This window comes from Gadus morhua, chromosome 23 (assembly GCF_902167405.1).
Source record: "Gadus morhua chromosome 23, gadMor3.0, whole genome shotgun sequence".
NCBI lineage: Eukaryota > Metazoa > Chordata > Actinopteri > Gadiformes > Gadidae > Gadus > Gadus morhua.
The window spans coordinates 23068112-23094308 of NC_044070.1; the positions used below are offsets into that span (position 1 = coordinate 23068112).

General features: G+C 50.7%; 1 protein-coding gene across 1 annotated transcript in view; it reads right to left on the reverse strand.

Moving 5' to 3' along the window:
• Window positions 1-26197, reverse strand: part of drosha (drosha ribonuclease III) — a 121837-nt gene that overhangs the window by 45461 nt on the left and 50179 nt on the right. Inside the window, exons 19-23 of the mRNA XM_030348627.1 lie at window positions 25483-25543; window positions 24679-24738; window positions 21306-21405; window positions 19099-19201; window positions 6452-6522 (exon numbers count right to left, since the gene is read on the reverse strand). Coding sequence (XP_030204487.1) covers window positions 6452-6522; window positions 19099-19201; window positions 21306-21405; window positions 24679-24738; window positions 25483-25543 — 395 coding nt within the window. The remainder of the gene's footprint in view (window positions 1-6451; window positions 6523-19098; window positions 19202-21305; window positions 21406-24678; window positions 24739-25482; window positions 25544-26197) is intronic.

Below are 26197 nucleotides of genomic sequence, written 5' to 3' on the forward strand. Positions count from 1 at the left end.
TCCCTCCATTCATCCCCTCTCCCCCATCCTTCTGATGGGTCCTCCCCTCCCTCCTCCCACCGTCTCCACCTGAGTCCATTGGGGGGGCGGGGCTCTCCATGATTGGACGTAATGGGGCCCCCCTCTGACACGGTCCACCGCCTCCTGACAAATTGGTCTCTGGCCGGGCCGCTGTCAATCAATCCATCAAAACTCCTGGTGAGGGAGAGGGGGCGGGATCGATCGGCTGGAGAGAGGGTTCGCTGATCAATATCCCCCACACACACACACACACACACACACACACACACACACTCCAAATCAAGGAAGGAAATGTGCCTGTGATGGAAGACGATGGTCGAGGTGTTTCTAGTGGATAGGGCGAGAGCGAGAGAGAGAGAGAGAGAGGGAGAGAGAGAGAGAGAGTAAGGGAGAGAGAGAGAGACGGAGAGAGAGAGACAAAGACAGAGAGAGAGACACACACGCACACAAATAGAGAGAGAGAGAGAGAAAGAGGGGGATGTGAGGATTAGATGGAGAGAGGAAAAGAGGGAAAGGGAGAGAGAGATGCCAAGAAAGAGAGGGAGAAGGAGAAGGAGAAAGATGCAGAGGAAGAGATGGAGAGGGAGAAAAGGAGAGAGACAAAGAAAAAGAACGAAAGAGAAAAAAAGGAAAGGAAAGAATAAGATAAAATAAAGGATAAACGAAAAGTAAAGAACATCAAACACTGTGTTCATCAGCTAAAGAACTCTCAACAGGTACCCAACCCCTCTTCAACAATACCAGAGATTGTTGGAGCATTAACTAAGGAGTTATCATTCACATGTATACCTGTGGAGCGTACACACACACACACACACACACACGGGACCAGAAAGAGGCCTTTATTCAGCGTGAGAAGCTTCACACCTTCACAACCCAGCACGCTCTGGGTGCAACGCAGCGGTGAGCCCAGAGACCAAGGTGTCAATGAGGGGAAGCCGGGTGCCATTAACACATCCCAATATCAGAGCTGGAGGTGTTCGCACAGAGCAACACAACGGCCAATATTGTTTTTCACTCCCAGACGAGAAAGACGTAAAGACTGAAAAACACACTGGGATGGAATGCAAATAGAAAGAAAAAACAGGTGGTTGTGCAGGGGGTGGTTTCTTTATAAAAGACAGAAATCCATCTGACAGTTTGAATCGTCCCAACGGCTGCTCAGTCCCCCCTAACCAAAACATGTTGAGCACAGTTGGCCTGGGGCCAAACGGGTAAGGGATCGAGAGGAGAGAGAGAGAGAGAGGGACGGGGAGAGAGAGAGAGAGAGAGAGAGAGAGAGAGAGAGAGAGAGAGAGAGAGAGAGAGAGAGAGAGAGAGAGAGAGAGAGAGAGAGAGAGAGAGAGAGAGAGAGAGAGAGAGAGAGAGAGAGAGAGAGAGAGAGAGAGAGAGAGAGAGAATGTGACAGAGAGACAGAGAGTAAGAGAGAGAAATGGTGAGGAAGTTAGAGAGACAGTGAGAGAGAGAAAGATAGACGGAGAGAGACAGTGAGTCCGAGAGACAGAAAGAGAGAGATAGAGAAGAGAGAGACAGAGAGAGGAGAGAGAGAGATAGAGAGATAGAGAGAGGAGAAAGAGAGAGGGAGACAGAGACAGAGAGCTAGAGAGACAGAGAGAGGAGAGAGAGAGACAGTGAGAGAGAGAGAGAGACAGAGACAGAGAGAGATGGAGGGAAAGAGAGATAAATGGTGAGAAAGTTAGAGAGACAGTGAGAGAGAGAAAGAGACAGTGAGAGAGAGACAGTGAGTGAGGGAGAGAAAGCCAGAGACAGAGCGATAGAGAGCGACAGAAAGAGAAACGGACTCCGAGGGAGATGAAAGCCCCGCACCACACGACGCACCCAAGGTGACCAGCACATCGGCGCCATGGTGACAACTCCTCAGCCCGTTGTCACAGCAACCACCGTCGTCGGGGAGTCATCCTCTGATCAAATTAGCCCGAGCAGTTGCGTGTGCACGCACGGGCACACATGGGCCAGCGCGTGTGCGTGCGCGCGTGTGCCTCAGAAGCCGGTTGATTAGCCAATGGGCATGCTCGGCTGATCATCATTATCCTCATCACGACGAAGAGGACTGCTGCTCTGAAGGGGCACAACTTCCTCCCCCCCGGGGGGGGATCCCCACGACGGTGTGCAGCACTCAATTCTACCCCCCGGTACTCTTCCACCTCTCCACGTTTCCATAGCCCTTGGGCATTGGGGGGGGGGAGGGGGGGGGTGTTGGAGGAGGCAGCCAGCGGACTTGCCCGGAGAACCGGTTCCGCTCCCCCCCCTCCCGGTTGCCACGTTAACGACCTCTGCGGTAACGTCGTTAGCAAATTAGAACCCCCCTCTGTTTCCTGCGCATAATTACGTGTGTGTGCGCGTGTGTGTGTGTGTGTGTGTGTGTGTGTGTGTGTGTGTGTGTGTGTGTGTGTGTGTGTGTGTGTGTGTGTGTGTGTGTGTGTGTGTGTGTGTGTGTGTGTGTGTGTGTGCGACGCAGCCCGGGCGTGCTGATTGGCTGCCGCCGCTGTCACCCCCCCCCCCCCCCCCCTCCCCCCCAGGGGTGACGCACATAGATAAGAATAGTGTGTTGCGTTCCGTTCCACCCAATTAGAGATGCAAACTAATTAATCACTTACGATTATTTTTGTTCAGTTTGAAACGACAAGACAGGCTTTTGTCGGGGATGGACGAAGACCTGCGTTTATTCTTTAGGGAAGGTCGAGAAAGGGGAGAGAAAGGGGCGAGTTAGGGGCGAGGGAGGTAGCACCTGTTTGGACGAGGAGGAGATTAGGAGTCCAAGATGAGGTTGAACTTGCGTGATTGTAATGATAGCCTGTCACACACAAGTACTGAGAGAGAGAGAGAGAGAGAGAGAGAGAGAGAGAGAGAGAGAGAGAGAGAGAGAGAGAGAGAGAGAGAGAGAGAGAGAGAGGGAAAGAGACAGAGAGAGAGACAGAGACGGACAGACAGTGAGGCAGACAGAGACTAGGTGAGAACAGCAGCGATAGAGAGAGAGCGAGAGAAAGGAAGAGAGAAAGAGCGAGCGAGGAAGAGAGAGGGACAGAGATAGAAAAAGAGAAAACGAGCAGAAAAATGTGTTTAAAAAGTGATAGAGCCCGAGAGGAGCGGAGACAGAGGAAGAGGAGAGACGGAGAGAATGCGAGCGAGAAGAGAAGAAGGAACACACAAAAGACAGCGACAGAGTAATAGAGACAGCAAGCGAGCGATGGAGAAATAAGGAGAGGAACGGTATAGTCAGAGAGAGAGAGGAGGAGGATCCTGAGGTTAGCATGTGAGCGAGACGATGTAATGTATGAGTAAATGGGAGACTATGGTGACAAATTGGACGGGCCCGGCCTCCCAGGGACCGAGGAGAAAAATATAGAGTCGTTCAGGGGCTCCACCACATCTCATAACTCTGGTAATGTGCTGTGCAAAGAGCCATTCCAACACGTTAAGATGGAAGAAGAGGAGAAAAAAAAAAAAAGTCGTTTCTGGCCCTGCAGACCATAGAAATAGAAAACTGTTTAGCTCGCCCTCTCCCTCGGTGTCTCTCTCTGTATTCTACCTATTTTTCTCCTCCTCCTCCTCATTCACTCTTCTTTGTCTATCCCTCTTCTTTCCATCTCTTCCTCTCCTCTCTTTGTCTCTCTCTCTGTATCCTCCCTTTTTTTCTCATCCTCCTCTTCCTCTCCTCATTCAATCTTCTTTCTCCTCCTCTCCTCGTCGCTCCCCCAGTTTTTTCCCTCTTTTTCTCACACTCCTTTTCATTCAATCGTCTTTGTCCATCCTTCTGTCCTTCTGTCCTTCTCTTCCTCTCCTCCTCCCCTCGTCCCTCGTCCCTCCCTCTGCTCATTTTACCCATCCCTCCACCATTTGATCCCCTCATCCCCACCCCCGCCGCCCCCCTCCACCCAGATCAATTCATCAGGGCCACCCAGAGCTGGAGTGTTGTTCAGAACCCCGTACGGGGGGGGCTATCAGCAGCGACAGCACGGGAGGACTGCTGGTTGGGTCTGCAGTGTGGGGGGGTAGTGGCGTGGGGGGGGGGGGGGGGGGTGACTGGTGGCAGTGGAGATGGAGACGGACGGCCATGGGGGAGAGGGAGGGAGGGGAGAGAGGGAGGGTGGGAGACAGTGAAACCTGAGCACGAAGTTGGCGCGCCACGCTGTAACCAGTGCCCCCCACGCGGTGTCCGCTCAGCGCTGGGGAGCCACGTCGAGATCAAGAAACACATTTGTGTGACAGTCTCCCTCCGGTCGTTGGTCTTAATCCAGGGCTGTTGAGGCCCTAATAAAGAGCCCTACTTGATGCTGATGAATGAAGTGCGGTTGGCTCTCGTGTGTTTTTCTGTTCCCGGAGCAGCGGAGCCTGGTCGGGAGAACGGAGCGCGGTGAAACAACGTCGTATTGATCGCTCGCACAATGGTGCGGGATTTCCTCGATCGATCGACGGCGCTAAAAAAGTTTGCATAGAGCAACGGTGAGAGTGTCGAGCAAAAAACCTTTGTCGTAGGGAACCACAGACGGGCGGCACACTACAGCAAGTGTCCCAACCTTTGAGATCGACGTTCCTTTAAAGGGGACCTATTATGCTTTTTCGACTTTTATGACCTATAAACGTTGTTATAATGACTGATAGTCATGTTTAACCATACTAAAGTGTCAAATAATGACATACATGCATTTCGACGTATTCCATGCTAACAGTCTGGAGTGGCTGTGCAGAGCGCTAAACACTCGGGACAACGTTTGCGATTCACTTGTTCACATTTCCGGGAAATCATCTACGTAGATGCACTCCTGCCGCGCCCCCATATGCCTGGTCAAATCTGCCCGCGCGCGCACGCGCGCGCTTCAAGGAAGGTAACCAATCACAACGGAGTTAGGTTGACAGGAGGGGGGCGAGGGGGCGGAGAAGGACGAAACCGAGCGTTGACAGAGAAGGCTGAAAGCGCCCAGATGAGAGGAAGAGTTTCCCGAAAATCTACATCGTTTTTTGTGTACGGTTAAACATGACCTTCAATCATTATAACAACGTTTATAGGTCATAAAAGTCGAAAAAGCATAATAGGTCCCCTTTAAGGAAGATGATTATTTAGCTGCAAGACGTTAAGTGTCGCCTGTCTCTCGGGGGAGGGGAGAGGAGATGGCGTTTTGCGACGTATGACGGTACATGTTGTGTGTCTGCGTGTAACCTTTGAAAGCGCTTGGCTCGGGTGTAGGATGGATGAGTGTTTTAAGGGCCTTTCTTTCGACTCGTCCGTCCGTAAGCAATACACCCGTTGAAAAGGATTTTCATATTCATTAAGAAGAGTTATAATGACTTATGAATGTCATTACTAGCGAGTCACAACCAATTTTCTTTATGATAATGTGGTGACTGCAAGCCCACTGTCGTCCGCGACCCCCATCCTCTCTGCACACACACTGTAACATTATCCTGCTTTGTGAGGACAATTAAGAACCCAGTGTGCTGCGTTTGAATTAAATATCTCTTCAAGAGTCACGCCATGGGTTTTTGCATTTAAAAAGTCGGATGTACCATCTCAACAGCAGCAATGCTACGACATGATTAGAATAGCACATTTATACTGGGCACGCGCGCACGCACGCACGCGCACACGCACACACACACGCACACCTTTGAGGACAGCACAACCGAGCACCTTGGCATTATCACCTCGGGTTTCAGAAATTCTTGACGTGCGAGGTTTTGGCATTCAAATTTGGCATTCATTCCCGGACGATTCTAATGTATGCCCGGCACAGGACTGCCAAGACCGGTTTGAACCGCTCTGACCGTGATCGCATTCAAATAGTCTCACACAAAACGGAAAGGAGAAGGAATGCATCGGAGACAAAGAATACGTTCATACTCCCAGTCACTAGTGCATACTCCCAGTAAATCTGATTATCGGGAATAAATAAGCACTTTGATAGTCAGAGTGAAACTGTTTTTTTGGGGGTCATTCGGGCCATATGAACAGACAGGAGTGATGTTGTATTGAGTGCTTGTTTGCCCGCCTCAACGATGAGCTTCAATTGGTTGTTGTGATGTTAGCCCCGCCCAAGTGGACTTGGGGATCAAATCAGAAAGAAGTGTTTGTTTCAAGGGAAATGATTGGACAGTACAGATGTTAGTAGCATTAGAAGACCAACTTGAACAGAGAAATTCTGATGCCCTTGTGTTTAGATCGTTTCTTTCATATAATTGATCATTAATTGTAGTAATCGTGTATCGTTTCTTGATGTTGTGCCTTTTATCGCATATCCTTCCACATTATGGATTCTCATCTAATAATATATTCCTGCCTAAACATTTTACATTGTATCATCACAAACTGTCCGGAAGGTCAGAGTGGCATCCTGCCTCCTTTGTTTGAATCCCTCTACACAAACAAACAGAGGGTGAGGGAGAGAGAGAGGGGGCGAATCCTTTCAGTTACCTCTCCGTTGAACAGCAGTCTCCCAAAGAGTGTTTTGGCCTCCTCCAGTCCTCCCTCCAGATACACCGCACCTAGGGAGAGACAGGCGAGACACAAAGAGGGGGAGGGAGGGGGGAGAGACTGTCACAATGAGAAGACAGCAGGATCGATAACCCAGAAAGTTTAATCCAGGGAGAAGTTCAGGTACGCAGGGGTACCCAGGAGTTGAGTTAATGCGGGACTCACTTTCTTTGGGGAAACTTATAGAATGGCTGCCACATTATTGTTCTTATGAACATTACATTTACATTCAGGGTGTTTAGCAGAAAGCGACTTATAATAAGTACATTTGTCAGAAGAGAAACAGCAACCTCCCAGTGTACTGTTGGTACTGGTCATCGAAATGAAAAACTGTCTCCTTTTTAGTATTTGGGTAGTTTATTGTGAAGTGTATACATCAAATCAGGAGGTCGGTGACCTGATGGTCACTTAGTTACACTGTGTGAGTCGGAGGTCAACTGGTGGGATTTTGGTTTTAGACTGGAGGTACGCGAAGGTACTGCAGGTGGTACGTGTGGTTTTACATTAAGAAAACACTATATAGATCTTCGTCAATAAAAATAGGAACATAACATTGTTCAGTAAATAGAGAATTCTGGCTTATTGATTAAAAAATTGTCTTGCCTTGTTATGTTTTCCATTGATGTTTTAGTTAATTTGCATGTCTATTAACCCATTGGGAGCAGTCGCTGACTTTCTCTCTCCACTGTCTCCCACCAGCCATGGCTTTCATGGAGTAATAACTCTGCACAAAGGCAGCATTCACACTCCTTGCTCAGCTACTGCATGGGTATTTATAAGCGTTTTACCATTTTAATGACTTGGTCCACAACAGGTCTTAATGATGTTTTAGCAGTAAACCTGAAGTCAAAGGATGGAACACTGGTCTGAAGTACCGCAGCCAATCAGGTGAAGGCGCAGAATGGTTTCCGTAGCGTGTTTAGTCATTGATTGGTCATCTGTCACCCCTATTTCTACGTTAATGAGCGTTTACCGAAACCTTGTTTGTAAAATGTAATTTCAATAAGTAAACGTTTCCGACATTGTTGGTAGCCCAACTGTTTTTAACCACACAGCTTAATTTATGGACGAAAATAGTAAAATATGTAATCAAATAAAAAATTTAAAGAATCGCAGATCTCCACTAATGAAGAGCTTAAAATTAATTGAACCCGGCAATGAACGGTAATTGCTTTATTAAAAATAGAAATGGCATTTTTATTGCTTTCTGATGGTGAAACGACCTTGGGGGTGCCTGTGTGAATTCAGCCCGCCCCCCCCCACCCTCTCCCCCCCCTGTGTGGACAGGGGTGGGGGGGGGGGCATGGGGGGCAACGGGGGGGTCTGGTCTCCGCACAGACGGGAGACGTCACCGGCCAAGGTCGCATCAGCATCAAGCTTGAAATCAAAGAGGCAGCCGAGGCCCCATGGAAAGATGGGAGATGAAGTGAATTACACACACACACACCGAAATCACACACACACTTTCTCTAGAAACACACACACAAACAGAAAGACTCTAAAACACACAAACACACACACACACAGACTATAAAACAAAGAAACACACACTCAAAAAACCCAAAAGCGAGCGCAATGTGTGCGAGGCGCTCACAAAGCGCACGTTGGCATGGAGTGCGTTCGCAGACGTGCGGCGGCGAAGGAGAACCGTCTGTCCGTGAGACGTTCGATTCAAACGCAGTATGAAGGAAAAAATATACACAGCAGAAGGTCAGCGCGCCCGCAGCCCGGGGAACGGAAGGCAAAACATTTAGATTTATTACAAAAATACTGTGGAAAGCTGCAGTCACAGAAGGACGAGAGATTATCCCAAACGGCGGAGTGTGTGCAGACAGATCTGCTTACACGCGCAAAGCGCCCCGCGATCCCACACCATTCCGTCTCTCTGATCGCACAAACACAAGCCCAAATGCTTCCTTTAATTATTCCCACGTCTTTTAAGCGTGTGGGCTTTTTTTCCCCTCTTTTATTCCCGCCATCACTCACAAAACAAAAAACAAACAAAAAAACACAGATCCCGCCGGGGTTTTTTGTGAGGTTTACAACTTCGAAACGCACAATAGCGCACACTTTAGGAGAGGTTCATTCAATTTGGAGGACGACAACCACCTGGCAAATTGGAACACGATTGTGTGTTGGGTGGGCGATGTTGGGAGGGGGTTTATTGTGTGTGTGTGTGTGTGTGTGTGTGTGTGTTTGTACGTGTGTATGTCTGTGTGTGTGTGTGTGTGTATGGCTGCTGCTGGAGGGATGTTGAGACCGCCGTTCATGGACGCCATCACACGCTGATGTAAGAGATTCATCATCTGGGCGGAGAAGTGCCTTCAGATGGCGGAACGGCCCCGTTCACGCAAATATACCACACACACACACACACACACACACACACACACACACACACACACACACACACACACACACACACACACACAGGCAGCCAAACAAAAACATTGAAAATGTACAAACAGACCATCTAGCACTAGGGGGACATAAAGCAACACCGGAACACACACACACACAGCAAATGCGAAGAAACACACACACACACACACACAAACAACATATACACACACCGCAGCACACTCACAAACAAAAACACACACATCCATCGTACCACTTCTAAACTGCTGGGATCATTACCGCCAGCCACTTGCCAAACGGCGGGTAAAATGCTTCCCGGGCTAGGCTCGTTCTCCCGCACACATCCCATCTCTCCTGCGCTTATTTCCTCTCGGTTTGACCCCATCTGGGTCTTTTCAACCTCTAATTATCAAGACAAAGATAACAGTGTTGGCATGTTTGTTTAGTGGGATGTACCCCCCCCCCCCCCCCCCATCACCGCCACACAACGAAGCCCCTGGAACACAGAACCCACAGCCGCAGCGGTCTATTACCGCGAGCCCCCTATGGGCTCTCTCGCAGCAGCCCAGTGCCGTGATGCCTTGCTCCGAGGCACCATGTCGCCAGCTGCTGTGGGAAGCGGCAGACTATTATTTTTTTTACTTCACTCGAGATTGTCGGTGTTGTTGTTGCATACACACGCACACGCACACACACACACACACGCGCGCGCACGCACACACGGATTCAGACACCAAGGCATCTGGATCAGGAGTCGCTTCATGCCTGACTAAAGTGAACCGGAATGCCCACCAACACAAACTCATGCATGCAAAAACGGAACGCAGTGTATCACCGGTGAGCTCTGTTTACAACCATCCCGCTTCTTCCACAGGAAACCAAAAAAAAAAATCCCCCACAAATATCTAACCTCAGAAGAACCCGCCCGCCCCCGGAGCCAAAGCCCTTGCAGATGTGGATCCGTTAACGAGGGGGGCTTTGGTGTTCCCAGAGTGGCGGAGCGGCGAAGAGGTGCTGGAGCTCAGCGGCTGATTGCAGGGCAGGAGGCGCAGCCACAAGACGAAGGAGGCGGAAGAGGAGGAGGAGGAGGAGGAGGAGGAGGAGAAGGAGCCGGTGAAAGAGGAAGAGGATGAGGAGGAGAAGAAAGAGAATGAGGAGAAGAAGAAGGAGCCGAAGGAGCCGGAGAAAGAGGAAGAGGATGAGGAGGAGAAGAAAGAGAAAGAGGAGGAGGAGGAGGAGAAAGAGGAGAAGAAGAAGGAGCCGAAGGAGAAAGAGGATGAGGAGGAGAAGAAAGAGAAAGAGGAGGAGAAAGAGGTAGAGGAGGAGGAGGAGAAGGAGAAAGAGGAGGAGGAGAAGGAGAAAGAGGAGGAGGAGTAGAAAGAGAATGAGGAGGAGGAGGAGGAGGAGGATGAGGAGGAGGGGGCGGCTTGGCTCAGGGAGGCCTCCAGCGCAGAGGGCCGACACCTCGACCCTGCGGGTGAAGGTGCGATTCCGACCATAATGCGCTACAGGAGCCGGCGAAGGGAGGGACGTTCCCGGGGAGATTCCCACATGCTGCAGATGTTTCCTCTGGGGAACAGATGTGGGCAGTGGGAGAACACCTCCTCTCCGTCTCTCAACGTCTTCCTCCGCCACGAGCAGAATGAACACACGGAGGCTGTGTGTATAAATATACACGCTTGTGTGCGTCTCTGTGTGCCAGTGTGAGTGCCTGCGTGTGTATGTATTCACTGTGTGTTTGTGTATGCACAGTGTGTGTGTACATGTCTGTGCATGTCTCCTGGTGCAGGCGTGTGTGTGTGTGTGTGTGTGTGTGTGTGTGTGTGTGTGTGTGTGTGTGTGTGTGTGTGTGTGCACTGCAGAGGCCAGCTGGACCTAGGAATGGGGTCAGCCGCTGCTGCAGCGTTTTAGTGATGTTTCATCAGATGAGTTCTGCAGGTTCTGCGGGAGCGAGGGCCTTCAAGGGAAAAGGAATCTCTTTTCTGCCCCTCGTCGGATTTTCCCAAAGTTTTCTTCAGCTTTCACGATGCAAAGGAAAGGCTAGCGAGGGGGGGGGTGGCAGTGTGTGTGTGTGTGTGTGTGTGTGTGTGTGTGTGTGTGTGTGTGTGTGTGTGTGTGTGTGTGTGTGTGTGTGGGGACGGGACCCTAGAGGGACTGAGGGAAGGGATTAGAACATTTCAAAGAAACACCTTTGGTGTCAATCAAAGCGGGCTGAATAAACTGCGATATGCAGTTTAGGGGCCGGGCGAGCGAGAGAACGAGCAGCTCTCCGACGGAGGAAGCCGCGCTCGCACGCAGAAAGGAGAAAGTCTGCCCCGCAGCCGTCGGATCAACCTTGCAACTCGCCATCATTAAGACGCGGCGATCCTACACCAAGGATCCACTACCAGGACACGAGAGAGAGAGAGAGAGAGAGAGAGAGAGAGAGAGAGAGAGAGAGAGAGAGAGAGAGAGAGAGAGAGAGAGAGAGAGAGAGAGAGAGAGAGAGAGAGAGAGAGAGAGAGAGAGAGAGAGAGAGAGAGAGAGAGAGAGAGAGGGCGAGGGCGCGAGAGAGCGAGAGAGCGAGAGAGAGAGAGAGAGAGAGAGAGAGGGCGAGGGCGAGGGCGCGAGAGAGCGAGAGCGAGAGCGAGAGAGAGAGCAAGAACAAGAGTGAGAGAGTGAGACAGCAAGAAAGCGAGAGAGAGAGATGGAGATAGAGAGAGCAAGAGCGAGAGCGAGAGCGAGAGAGAGAGAGAGAGAGAGAGAGAGAGAGAGAGAGAGAGAGAGAGAGAGAGAGAGAGAGAGAGCGAGCTAGAGAGAAGGCACCACAGACGTAGCCCACACCCCCGCCAACTCAACTGGCAATTATGTAGAAGCCCGTCTCCGGCGTTTCATCTGGCAGTACCAGCGCGCCGTGAACCAGTTGGCCGGCTGGCTCAGAGCCGGTTCAACCCACTCGGAGACGGACGGAAAAACAACAGAAACGTGGCGAGATTCATGAGGGCTAGTTCCACCGCGGACATGATTGGAATATTCCCCATCAAGACTCAGAGGAGGGGGCTGGAGGGCTCGGTTGGAACTGTGGTTCACCACGGCAGCAGTTCCGAAGGGTACGGATCAGACCGCAAACAGACCTTTTAGAGAGCGGCGTCAGTCAGGTGTCACTCACAACACTAATTATGGGTAGACTACTTCTACGTGCCAGGGGTGGTAGACCAGACTAATGTAGTGCAGTCGACTACCCAAGCCCTGGTGCATAATTTGTTGTATGGTCCCGAGATGAATCCTCTGGGAAGGCTCATATCGATTATCGAGTGTCCGTCATTGCATTCAAGGCTACCCCCCCCCCCCCCCCCCCCCCCCTACATCAGAGCTGACCCCGCCCCACCAGAGATGCTCCTCAAGGAAGCGTCTGAAATGGCTAGTACGGGCTAATCAACATCACGGCCAGTGGTAAAATGGGTTATTTCTAAGGACAGCACCAGCGGTGAAGCAAAACGCTGTCCGGTACCATGGAGGGGGCTGATTGGACCGAATCAGGAGCAGTGATTGGGGCCGACGTGTTGTTGGGTCGCTCCCAGCAGTTAAGGTTTTATGTGTCTGCTGGCTGCTCTTTAACGAGACTTAAGGAACCATATAATTGCTTCACTGGTGCGATCCACAAAAGGCGTTTCCCATCGGACACACGGTAACGCATGGATTCACCACGGGTCAGAGTATAGAGGGGCCCGAGACCGGGGCCCGTCACACTGGATGGAATCGCACAAAAAACTGCGAGCCTCAGTCACTTATGAATCCCCAAAGTTTGTGATGAGGGAGCAGACTCACCCGGCCTCACCCCCCTCCCTCCTTCGGACAATGTTATGTTTGGGAAATAAAGAATTCCACTGTCGTAGGGAAATTTCAGTGACCAATAAAGAGCCGTGGTCCGGGGCATATGAAATACCAGCAGCTGACAGTCACATTAATAACTGAGAATGAATTATTCAAAAACGCTCAGACTCTAATCCATCAACGAAATATATTAAGCCTCCCTCTCGCTCCGTTTCTCTCTCTCTGTGTCTGGCTCATACGGGTTCAAGCAATGACCGGACACAGATGGAAACATATTAATGGAAAATAACTCCAACCCTACCCTCCATCCGCCTACCAAAAGAAATATGAAACCAGGAAACATCGCAGCACAGCCGCAAACAACGGCGGGCTGATTCCGTTCTGAGACCAAACATCTTCCTCAAACATCTGGACAATTGTCTGCGGACTCCTTTCGGGGCCGCATTGTTTCTCCGAAGCAGGTGGCCATGGAACAAAGGCCGCCGAAAGAGTGTCTCGGAAACAAGAGAAGAAGAAGAAGGAGCAGAGGAAGAAGAAGAAGACGAGGATGAGGAGCGTCGAGCGGGAAACAGGAGGCTGCGGGGAATCGAGTGCCGGGCCCGCGCGCACGCACGCACGCACACACACACACACACAATACCCCCCGTCTTTACCGCCCTACGCCGCCGGGGCAATTAACAAAGGAAGCGCCGCACGCACGAATTAATACCGCCGGCGTTGTTCGCGTCAATCTGATGCTCAGCGAGTCAGAGATAATCCCCCCACTCCATTCTTCTAATAGGAAGAGCTTAAAGCGGAGGGCCCGCCCGCACAAAGGTTCACCATCTGTAGTCCCTGGTGCCGGCTGCCGCCGCAGAATAATCCGCCAGATCCACTGTACGCGGAAATGAGCGCCATCGAAACTAGGGGCACGGTCCTTCCGGCCCCTGGCGCGATCCTTGCACCTTTCTTCCCCCCAATTGGATAGGGAGAGGAATAAGAAGGGGGGGGGGGCTTATCAGTGAGACCCCGAGAAGAAGGGAGATAAGGGGGGGGGGGGGGGGTGAGCAGGCCGTTACAGCCCCTCAGCATTGACAAAGAAAAGAGAAGGGGGGGGTTCGAAAGATGAGGAACAGTGAGCTGGGAGAGAAACGGGAGTGTTCGAGGGATGAGGACCACGACAAATTAAGAAGTTAAGGCGTGTGAGAGAGAGAGAGAGAGAGAGAGAGAGAGAGAGAGAGAGAGAGAGAGAGAGAGAGAGAGAGAGAGAGAGAGAGAGAGAGAGAGAGAGAGAGAGAACACCAGAGAGAGAGAGAGAGAGAGCGCCAGAGAGGGAGAGCGAGAGCGACAATGAAAAGAGGTTTCACGAGAGGCAGAGAGGGAACGTTTTCACTAGAGTTGGAGAGAAATATGGAGAGATAGAGAAGGAGACATAGGTTGAGAGATATGTAGAAAGACATAAAGACAGTGGTAGAAAAAGCAAATGCGAGACGGAGGGGAAAAATGAGAGAAAGCAAGAGCGAGAGAGAGCAAGAGCGAGAGAGAGCGAGAGCAAGAGCGGGAGAGAGAGCAAGAGAGAGAGAGCGAGAGCGAGCAGTACTAGGGGTTAAGCTCGTTCATGGCCCTTTTGAGCCAAAAGAGGCTGGATGAAAATGCCCTGCCACTGCACAAGTTAATGACAGAGGACCACACAGGGAAAGAAAGAATTCCATTCAACACTCTGAATTATTCAGGGTCGCTGGCCACGTCTCCATTAGAATTGCAGATGCCTTCGCATTTATTTATTTTTCTTCATTTTTCTCCAACACACTGCCCGCTATTCTGCCTCGACCTGAAACGCCAGGCAGGCCAGAGAACAGCAGAGCTTCAGGGCTAGCCATGCCTCAGGGTAAGCAGAAAGTCATTCAGTCAGTGTCTAGAACTCTATTTTCCCCCTTTCTCTCGCTCCTCTCTCTCCTCTCCCTACCCCTCTCTCCACCCCTCTCTCCCCGTCTCTCTCTCTCTCTCTCTCTCTCTCCTACTTTCACCACCACTCTCTCTCCCCCCTCTCCCTACCCCTCGCTCTCCCCCCCTCTCTCCCTACCCCTCGCTCTCCCCCTCACTCCCTCTCTCTCCCCCTCTCTCTATCCCCCTCTCAGGGCAATGCAAAGCAGCACATTATCTGCTGCCTCTAATACAGTGGGGAGGATCACCACAGAAACAAATAACGCAGAGGTCAACACACATCCCTACTCAGAGGCAAAAAAAATAATAAGACGTGATGATGTCATAACCCTCATATCCCTTCTCTGCACACATGCGTGTGAACACTGCGTGCACACACACACACACACACACACACAAATACACACACACAGAAAAAACCGACAAACATATGCATTCACACACGGACATGCACACGCACACAGACACACATAAGGGCCGACACACATACGGACCCCTCCACACAGACCAACAAAATCACGCAAACAACAAAACACACTCATAAATATGCACCGACAAAGATTTGCGTACCTCACTCCATTCAGAGCCCTTCATGCAGGAGAGTGCTAAGAGTTCTCCATCCAGGAGGGCACAGGGTGGCGGGTGGGGGGTGTGTGTGCGTGCTGTGGGATCATTCATATTCCTGTGTGGGTGTGCAAGTAGCTACAGGTGCATGATGAGTATATAGATGACTCATGGGTTGTTTGTATGGGTGTGTGCATGATGTTCTTGGATGTGTGTGTGTGTCTGTATGTGATTGGGCGTATGTGCTGCTGATGTCCACAGGGGTATGTAGTGAGGCGTATGTTCGTGAGGTCTTTGTGGATGAGTAAGTGTGTGTGTGTACGCGGCATGTCTTTGTATGTGTTTGTGTGTGTGCTTGCACTGTGTGTGTGTGTGTGTGTGTTTCTGTGTGTGTCTGTTTCTGTGCGTGTGTATGTGTGTGCAGTGTGTGTATGCGACATGTGTGTGTGCATGTGTGTGCGTGTGCATATGTATTCGTGTGTGGTGGGGTCATGGTGGAGGGAAAACAGAGCTGACAGACTGACAGCGTGAGTTGACGGGACACTGCTGTCCATCAATAAGAGACAAGAACCAGAGCAATGAGAAGAAGGGACAAGATGGGAAAGAGGAGGAGGAGGAAGGAGAAGTGAAGGAAGAATAAGAAAGGAGCTGGAAATGGTGCACAAGGAGGGAGAGGAGAAGGAGGAGGAGGAACAAGAAGGGAGCTGGAAAGGGTGCATAAGGAGGCAGAAGAGGAGGAGGAGGAGGAGGAGGAGGGAGAAGAGAAGGAGGAACATGAAGGGAGCTGGAAAGGGGGCAAAAGGAGGGAGAAGAGGAGGAGGGAGAAGAGAAGGAGGAACATGAAGGGAGCTGGAAAGGGGGCAAAAGGAGGGAGAAGGAGGAGGAGAATGGATAGACAGATAGACAACAACAGACGAGCAAGGAGGCCTTTGAGTTGAGCCGAGAAACACAACACCTTGTGATGACAGTGTCACTGTCGGGAAGGGGAGGGGGGGGGTTCAAGACACACACACACACAGGGATCTGCATGTCACCTGGCAGACAGGTGCGTGTGTGTGTGTGTACCAGGAAGAGGGAGTGTGAGTGTGTTTGTGTTGAGATTAAAAGATGATGCGTATGATTATGCGAGTGTATGTGCGCGTGTGTGGTGCGTGTTGTGTGCGAGTACGACTCCGTGTCTGTCTGTAATTGTCTGCGTGTGACTAAGTGTGTGAGGGAGCGAGAGATAAAAAATAACTTGGCTTTGTGCATGCATGAGTGTTTGAGTGTGTGACTGCAAATATGTACACAGGAAAGAGTCTGTGTGTGTGGAAATTTGAAACAGCGTGCCAGATAAAAAGCGAGATTTATAAAAACTGTGAATGTGTTGTGTTCATGTGGATGCATACGTGCGTGTGTGTTTGTAGGCGTGTGTGTGTGTGTGAGTGTGTGTGTGTGCACGCGCGTGTGTGTATGCTTGCATCTACGCGCGTGTGCGCTATGAAGTACTGATTCATAACTGTCAGCCGCCTATTCAACGATGACAGTCGTTCCTCCTGGGTTCTCCTCTCTGCGCCACCCTGCAACTCAAACTCTTTCATTAAATGAAAGATTAAAGATGAAGAAATAGTTACAAAAGAAACGCCTCAAAGATGGTGAAGAGTGTGTGGGGCAGAGGGAGGGAGTCCATGGAATAAGAGATGGAGACAAAACAGGAAACGCAGGGGACGGATGGAGATTGCTACAATAAGCAGAAGGTTGATCCCGAGAGCCGGATGTCCAAACAGATCATAAGAGGGAAAGATGGAGACAGAAAAGAGTGATATGGACGGAGAGACTGACAGCGAGAGACAGTGGTTCAGTGATTTATCAATGAATTTTTAAGTGTATTTTGAAGAAGTGCTTTAGTAAAAGGTTGATGGAAATGGCACGAAAAAATAAAAAGGTACGCTCGCTTGAGGTGGTTTTTGCCTTGAGATTGAAAAGCCTTTTCTGACACATAGCGGAAATTTAAGTAACATGACTGATCAGCTGTTTCCTCTGTTGGTCTATCCGGGGATGCCAATGCAAGAACATGGCTGGTTCCAACAACTGGGAGGTCAACTTGTGGCCCGAAGTGAAGACCCACATATTCCTCAGCCTCATCCATGAAATAAACATCACAGACTTTTTTAATGGAAAACAGCAACGGAATGCTACGAGGAAATCCGAAATTAAATTCAAAATGATTCGTCATTTAATTTCTTTTGCCTCCATTTCGCAACCTCTACTTCTACTGTTTAACACAAGCGATGCGTAACGTAGCCTTTACCGCCAACCACCGACGGAGCAACGCTTTGTCTAGCCTAGTTTATTCAGTTGGCACCAGTTGATGGAATCACGCCTGATTCACATTTTCTTTTTTGCAGCTTTTCAAAAGTTTGCTTAAAATTCACTTGAATTAAGTACACAGCTATAGAGTCAGACGAAGAGAGAGGGAGAGACGGAGAGAGAGCTAGAGAGAGAGAGTGAGAGAGACGGATAGGGACAGGGGAGACAAAAAGAGAGGGACTAATGGAGAGCGAAAGGCCGCAAGAGAGTCAGATATGGGGGACGGGAGAGAGAGAAAGAAAGAGAGATGGAGAGACAGAGAGAGGGAGGGACAGAGAAACGGAGAGACAGAGGGAGAGACATGGAGAGACAGACATGGAGGGACAGAGAGAAAGACAGTCATACAGACGGACGGATATCAAGACAGAGGCCTCAGGTTCAGCTGAATTAAGTCTTGATGACTGTGCACTATGAGACAGAAGAGACAACCGCTTTCTAATGATGCTTCTAATGATACAGCACCAGCGACGTGAAGTGTGTGTGTGTGTATTGTGCATGCATTTATTTCCTGGTGTCCTAACAAGGGATCCTAATAACAAGGTTAGCAGCAAGCAAGGTTGGTTGTGGTGTGTGTTGCCATGTGCTGTGTGTGTGTGTGTGTGTGTGTGTGTGTGTGTGTGTGTGTGTGTGTGTGTGTGTGTGTGTGTGTGTGTGTGTGTGTGTGTGTGTGTGTGTGTGTGTGTGTGTGTGTGTGTGTGTGTGTGTGTGTGTGTCTAGGGAATTTCTCTACTGCCAGAGGTCAAACCACATCAAGAGAGAGATCAATGACGTTGCTTAATGTGTCCAAAACAGAAGACCTTCTTAATGGGAGGCGCACTGCAGCTATTTACAGAGCGCCACACACACACACACACACACACACACACACACACACACACACACACACACACACACACACACACACACACGTGATATTCAAGGCATATGCACCACCTAGTGTCTTAAGAAAGTGCTTCTTTGAATGGCACCACAAAGTAATCGCATACACCGGCCTACAAAACAGTCACTAATCTATAAATATTTGTCTGCCCTTTTAGCTCTTCTTCCCTTTATACATCTACCATACATCGCTACATAAATGCAGTCCATTAACTAACCATTTATTCCCTTGACTGCATTGGTGTTTATTTCTGTTCGAACACATCGCTGTTTCCCGTCTACTGTCCCCAGTTGTCAATGTGTATCTTGTAGCGTTTAGCATTAGCAAAGCGTGTTGGAAGAGGGGGAACGGATGGGGGCACAGGTGGGTTTCTCTGCGCGCTGCCATGCCTTTGCTACCTGCATGCCAGTAGGCTGAGCCACATCACCGACACACCAACACACACACACTACAGCCCCGGTTTTCGTGTCTGTTCGCAATCAAGTCACGTCAAATGACGTGATTGCCGGGCGAAAACGTGCGCACACCTGAACTTCTCCCACACTCGCCCCCCGATTTTTCGTAGCTGCCGAAATCTCTGCAGATGACAGCGCCGCGAACACGGTATGTCTGTTTCAAATCATCTCCTTTTGAGGCACGGCACCCACTTCAGCGTAGTCCTGTTCTGGGGGCGGGGGGGGGGGGGGGGGGGGCTCACCAATGAGGGCTTCGAAGCAGTTGGCCATGGCGTGGCGGAGATCCGACTCGCGGCACAGGTCCGGTCCGTGGGCGTACAGCATGAACCGATCCAGCTCCAGTTTCTTGGAAGGAGAGAAAGAGAGAAATAGTGAGAGAGAGAGAGAGAGAGAGAGAGAGAGAGAGAGAGAGAGAGAGAGAGAGAGAGAGAGAGAAAGATAAAGAGAGAGCGAGAGAGAGAAAGAGAGAAAAAGTCAGAGAAAGAGAGGGGGGACAGGGGGATAGGGAAATCTGAAACATTCAGGATGGCAATTCCTCGCCCAAAGCGCTGCCATAATGGCCTACTTCAAGGGTAATGGCGTCTTTGGTGGCGCACATTTTCATAGACGCTCCGCTGAGAACGAGGTAAATACGCGGGGACCGGCCGCAAGACTCGGGGGAAATGGGGAGATTGCACCCCTTCATTGGAGGGAGAAAAATGCAAAATGAAAGAAAAGGTTCCACTCTGTCGCCCTGACAGATGTGTCCGCTCACGGTCCAGCTGTGGCGGGACGCAGTGAGCCAGCCTACACACGTGCGCTTACTCACGCACAACGCCCCCGTGGGACGGAGTGCGGGCCCGCGTGTGCGTACGTACGCACGCAAGTGGGATTATCCGGGGATGAATGTGGAAGTGGTCCAGTGATGACCTTCAATCTCAGTGTTTCGTGGAACAAAAATAAAATAAATGTGGCGAGCTGGAAACGCTGCATGAATGGGGAAAAGGGCTTTTTCTTGTGTGCGACTTTGCCCAAATCTTTGTAAAGGGAATTTGTGTTAATATTGAATGAGTTCATGGTGGATGTGTTGATAGGGAGGGAGGGGGTGAGACCCTTCCTCCCCCGCCTTACCCTTGGACAAGGCAGTGAATGGTCGACTGCAGAGTGTTCAAGGACAACACATGTCCTAGTTTGTGTGTATGTGTTGTGTAGTGCCTAAGTGTAGGTGTGTTGCTTGCGTGTGCATTTGAATGTGTGCGTCCGAGTCCGCTTTTAAGTGTCTGTCTCACTGTCTGTTTTTCTGTCTGTCTGTGTGTGTCTGTGTGTGCCTGCGTGTTTGTGTACGCACACGCGTCGACTAGCACAACTGATAAATCTCCCTGCCGCACTTTCACGGGGAAAAAAATAAGTTTTGGAATATCTAAATAAAACCCCAAACAAACATGCCTCGTCGGTTGTATTTTATGCAAATGCATGTTTTTAAATACTTCTGACGCGCCGCGGGTCACTTCAAACTTTCTCCTCCCCCCTTCCCCCCCCACATTGTTTTCCTGAGCCCAGCCGAAAGAAGCCCAACTTGACTTTTATTGGCAGGGAACCACAGAAGAGGAGCGGGCAGGAAACAGCCAGGGTGCGCTTTAATTACGGCTGCTAACTGCTGGTGGTATCCCACCCCCCGCGTCCGCGTGCCGAAATTAAATCACAACCCATAAATACCCACAACTCGAGGGGGAACCGCGCGGCGAACATCCGACTGAAGTGGCCCGGCGCGAAGATGCTCCTTTTTTGTGGGGATAATTGCGAGTGTTTGCGAGCAGAAGGCCCTTCAGAAGAGAGCCCGGTAAACAGACTTGGCAGCGTCTGACGCCGTCGCTCCCGCGCCCTATCGCCGCACGCCCGGGCTAGATTGTAACGAGCGGACGAACGCGCTTAACGGAGCTGATGCTTATTTCCGCGCACGGCGTTTGCCTTTGTTTTCAGCGGGGAGGGACATAAAGAGATTCAAGTTTTTTAATTGCTTTCTACTCATCGCGGGGACGATTATTGTCGTTGTTATGGTGGTTGTTGTTGTTTTTTCCCCCGCTCAGGCGCGCCCGTGAGTCCGTCTGAGAGTCCAAGTGGTGGAGGGAGTAGTAGGGGTGTGTTGGGGTCCGGCTAGTAGTGTTAAACAACAGCGAGTTCGACCAATAGGGGCGCTCCGCTGACATTAGGCGACACCGGCCGGACTCGTATACACTCAGCTCCCAAAGAAAAACAACCGCTTAGCCGTGATTACTACGTCCAAACGGCACCGGGCCAGGGAGGCCCCCTGAGAGACGGACAAAGAGCCAGACACGGACCAACACAGCAGTAGGGGGGGGGAAGGGGGTGGGGGGGGTGGCGGTGGTGTCGGAGAACCATGTTGTGTAGTCACCCCTCAAGCCGTCTGAGCTGGGCATGCTGTCGTCTTAGTGTCGGAGGTCATGTTTACCTTGGCCAGCATGGCCAGGTGCTGGTTCTGCACGATGGCGGTCCTGTAGGTGGCCAGCCCGCCCTCCTCCAGGCAGGGGAACAGGTAGTACAGGTGGACGCTGCAGAGGGGAAAGAGGGCAGTGAGCCACCAAACGATATCCGTGGTAGGGTTCGCAACTGAAAGTAAAACCGAAAGTGAAAGTACAACCCTTTGATTCACTTCTCAATGTGAGCGATGGCAACAATAGCCAACGACAGAACAAAACATACCTGGGCCTCCCGCAATCACTTCTAAGTAAATAATTCAGTTTATAAATATTCAGCGATACAAACATTTGTGGGAACGGACTATGATGTTGTCATTGCCTCTGACCACCCACCAGCCCACACACACAAAAACACAGTCGAGGTGTTGTCACCATTAAAAATCCAAAAACTCTGTAAAAGCCTTTCAAAGTACAACCGCCGGTACGCCGTCTAGACACCATCCCTCCGACTGAACCCACACGGACGACCCCTTTGTATCCTCTCAATTTAATCACCATAAACCCTTCCCACCGAACACCTTTTCCTCCAGAACAACATAATCCCCTGGTGCTCGTCACAGTCTTCGTCGTTGCCCCCCATCCACGGGCCCCTGCGGGAGAGGCCCCCGTGACGGGCTTGGATGCTCCGGCGCCCCAGCTGGGCTCCAGTTGGGCCCCGTTCTCCATTCTCATTACCGCGTCCACATCTCTCAAACCGCGCCATTTGATTTAATTTGAGTTAAAGCTCGGCCGTTTAATTCCGTCATTCCTAATCAATCGTAAAACAGGGAGCGAGCGAGAGAGAGAAAGGGAGAGAAAAAGCAGATGGCGTCCTGTTTGTCCGTTTTTCTTTTGTTTAGACTATTTATCAAGCGTTCAAGGCTGATTTGCGGCGCAAACAACACTTGGAATTTATAAATCTCACTTTTTGTCGAATTAAAAGTTATCGCAAACAGCAGTATTTGCCTTCTTTGTGGGTCAATTTTTGTATTTTCTCATCTAGAATTTACCATTCTGGTTACAAAGAACTTTTTTACCCAGGTATGAATGGAGAATTTGTGTTTGTTCAGAACCGTTTTCGTGAATATATTTCCTGACCTTTTCAAGAAAATAACATTTTGCGTGGTCCATATTGATTGAATATGCAGAACGTGCAAAACAAACATGCGAGAGGGGTTTTTTGTTCAAGGTGCGCGTGTGCATGTGCATGTCTTTGTGTGTGTGCATGTGCATGTGTGTCTGTCAGTCATTGGAAGCAGCGAGTTGCACAGAGCAAGGACGGCTCCTAAAGAAACTGCCAATAAGCGCTCACAAAAGGATCGGACCTTGAATGGCGCACTTCATAATTCAGTTGCTCCGCCGCAAATTGAAAACTTTGGCTGCGGTCAACCGTTCGGGAAAAATAAGGTCAGCGCAGAGTTGTTAACAGCGAGAAACACACCAAATAAATAAATAAACACAAGCCTCGACACTTGGCAGGGAATCCAAACCCATCTGATGTTACGCCTTGCCCTCTCAATCTCGCTCTCCTCTCTCCCCTCCCTCCCTTGAACTCGCTGCTCCTCTCTCTACCTCCCCTCCCTGTCCCCCTCTCTCACCGCCGTTGCTCTCCCTCCCTCCGTCTCGTCCTCCGCTCTACACCTCCGTCCGTTTGGCCGGCGACCAGCCGCGGGAGAGTCAGTGGTTACACGGGCTACAAGAGGGCCGCTGGTATGATGCCCTCTCTTCCTCTTACTTAAGCGTTGCGGCGTCCCTTGGCAAGGCTCACCGACCGTACTCCAACCACTGCTGACCTTGCTAAGTTTAATCCTGCCCTCGCTGCTTGTGATTGTGAACGGTTTTGGAGTGGCCACAGACGGCTGGAAAGGCAGTGTATAAAACCGAAGTCCGTAGAGCGGTACCATTCTGAGATCTGGCTGGAGGAAGGTGGAACAGAGTCTGCTTGGGGCATTGCCAGTCAATTATCTTAATGATGGCTGGCCTAGCGCTGTGTGATTGACACGTGTGTGTGTGTGTGTGTGTGTGTGTGTGTGTGTGTGTGTGTGTGTGTGTGTGTGTGTGTGTGTGTGTGTGTGTGTGTGTGTGTGTGTGTGTGCATCTGAGGTAATCAGGTAATAACATAATACTAAAAATATCAAAACAATAAGAAATCTAACCAATTAAAAATCTATAATAATCCAGATCTTCACCCTCGAGAAGTGCCTGATTTGTTCTGATGTATTCGTGTACGACAGCAGTCATGGCAACCACACAAGACCCCCCCCTTCTGCCTCCCATTCAGCTGACCCCTCGCCTGCCCCAGCCTGCTAGAGAGCCGCTGCGGCGGGCTAGCTAGCCTAGTCAGCCAGCCGACCAGGCAGCCAGTGCGGCTCGAGAAGCTAATAATAGCGTGATATAATTAAAGCCGCGCATAGGTAAGTGCAGCGCCCCCGAGCACACCCCCCCCAACCCCCCCCCCCCCCTGACCCTCTAGTCAATAACAGCGCTGGCAACGCGGACGGCTAATTGAGCAGTGTCATGGATAATTTAAGAGCATTCATTAAAAAGAATAGGAGAAAGGAGAGAAAACATATTACACATATATTCATATATCACACCTCAGTCCCAATTACCAGAACATCACCGGCTTGGATAGATGTGAGGGCCGGCGTGAAGTCAGTTAGGGATGGGCAGAGGGGGAGAGAGGTGAGCGGGTGAGAGACCGAGGGAAAACAGGAGAGACAGAGTCAGAGCGGGAGGGACGTACTGAGATGGTGAGAGGAATAAGATGAGAGAGAAGTAGCGAGAGAAAAAGGTGTGGGGGGCAGAGACAAACGGGGGAGATGGAGAAACGACAAAGAAAGAGAAAGACAGGTAGGGAGAAAGAGAGATGAAGAGGGTGCGATAAGGAGACACAGAAAAAAAAGTGAAAGAAAGGAAGTGAGAAAGAGAGAGATAGGGTGACACCGTGAAGGCGAAAGACAGGGAGCGAGAAAGAGAGCGATGAAGAGGAAGAGGGAGATAGGACGACACAGAGAAGGCGAAAGACAGGGAGCGAGAAAGAGAGCGATGAAGAGGGAGATAGGACGACACATAGAAGGCGAAAGACAGGGAGCGAGAAAGAGAGCGATGAAGAGGAAGAGGGAGATAGGGCGACACAGAGAAGGTGAAAGACGGAGCGAGAAAGAGCGATGAAGAGGAAGAGGGAGAGATAAGGAGGCACAGAGAAACAGAAAGACAGGGAGAGAGGAAGAGAGACCCAGAGCCAGAGAACGAAGGAGACTGAGGAAAGAGAGAGTGACTGTACAGGCCGGCCTCCATCCTATACGGGGGGTGGTGTTAGTGTGTTCAGGGTGGGGAATCAGAGACGTGGCGTGGCGGTCTCACCTGGTGAGGAACTCCACCACGGCGTCTCCTAGGAACTCCAGGCGCTCGTTATGGTTGATCCTGGAGGACAGGGGCGGGGGGGGGCAGTGAGACACAGCAACAAGAAACACACACACACACACACACACACGCACACACGCACGCACGCAGACACGCACGCCCCCAGACACGCCAAACCTTGCAAACCAAGGAACCGTAATACGCACATCACATAGGAGAGGCTTCTTGTGAATATTAACATTAACATAAACGCCATACAAGACACGGACACGCACACACACACACACACACACACACACACACACACCACAAACCTAGCAACCAAAGGAACCCTAATACACACATCACATAGAGGCTTCTCGTGAATATTAACATCGTAACGTAAAGGCCGAACATGAGCATGTAGGGGCTTTCAGGAATTGAGCTTTCAACCCAGATCTGGGCGTCAATACGAGTGTAAAAAAACACGTGGATTCCCTAATTATACTAATAGAGATGTGCATTGCTCAAGGCTTAAAAAAACACACGCACACACACACACACACACACACACACACAACGCTTCACTCTCCCTAATAACTTGAGACCTTCTTCCTTAAGATGAGCTCATTATTCCGCCGAGACGCTAGTTTGAAGCCCAGCCAGAGTTAATTTCCCTGTCAGCAGGGACTGCGGAACGGATTAATCACAAGACGCCCGTCGCTTAGCTCCGCCCCCGCGGGGTGAGGGATGGCGACCCCCCCCCCCCCCCCAACACACACACTCATGCCCCCCAGCCCCCCCCCGGCCCGCCCACACACTCACCTGGAGGGGGAGGGGTCGTCCTGGCCCAGGCGGGACATGATGTTTATCAAGGTGTTGATGCCTGGAGAGGGAGAGGGGAATAGAGAGAGTGGGGGGGAGAGGGGGGAGAGGGAGGGCGAGAGACATAGAGAGAGCGGGGGGGTGAGGGAGAGGCGCGTTGAGAGAGAAAGAGATGGGGAGGGGGTTGAGGTGAGAGAGGGAGGGTGAGAGAGACAGAGGTGGGGAGGTGAGCGATGAGAGAGAGGTAGGAGAGATGGACAGGGATTGATGGAGGGAGAGAGATTAGTTCTAGAGATTTACACTCTTTTCCGCGGGTACATAAACAAACAAGACCCTCCTTTTTGCGAGACATTAGATTAGAATTATTTAGAATATACATTACAGTGATTTGACAGTTCATTATTTTGTGTCGTCATAAAAAGGATAATTGCGTTATCTGCCACACTTTTGTTTTGCCAATAAAGCACCAACAGACGGGGGGGGAAGAGAGAGAGAGAGAGCGAGAGAGAGAGAGAGAGAGAGAGAGAGAGAGAGAGAGAGAGAGAGAGAGAGAGAGAGAGAGAGAGAGAGAGAGAGAGCGAGCGAGGGAGGGCGAGAGAGAGAGAGAGCGAGAGAGCGAGAGCGAGAGCGAGAGCGAGAGAGAGAGAGCGACAGAGAGCGAGAGAGAGCGAGGGAGAGCGAGAGAGAGCGAGTGAGGGAGGGCGAGAGCGAGAGA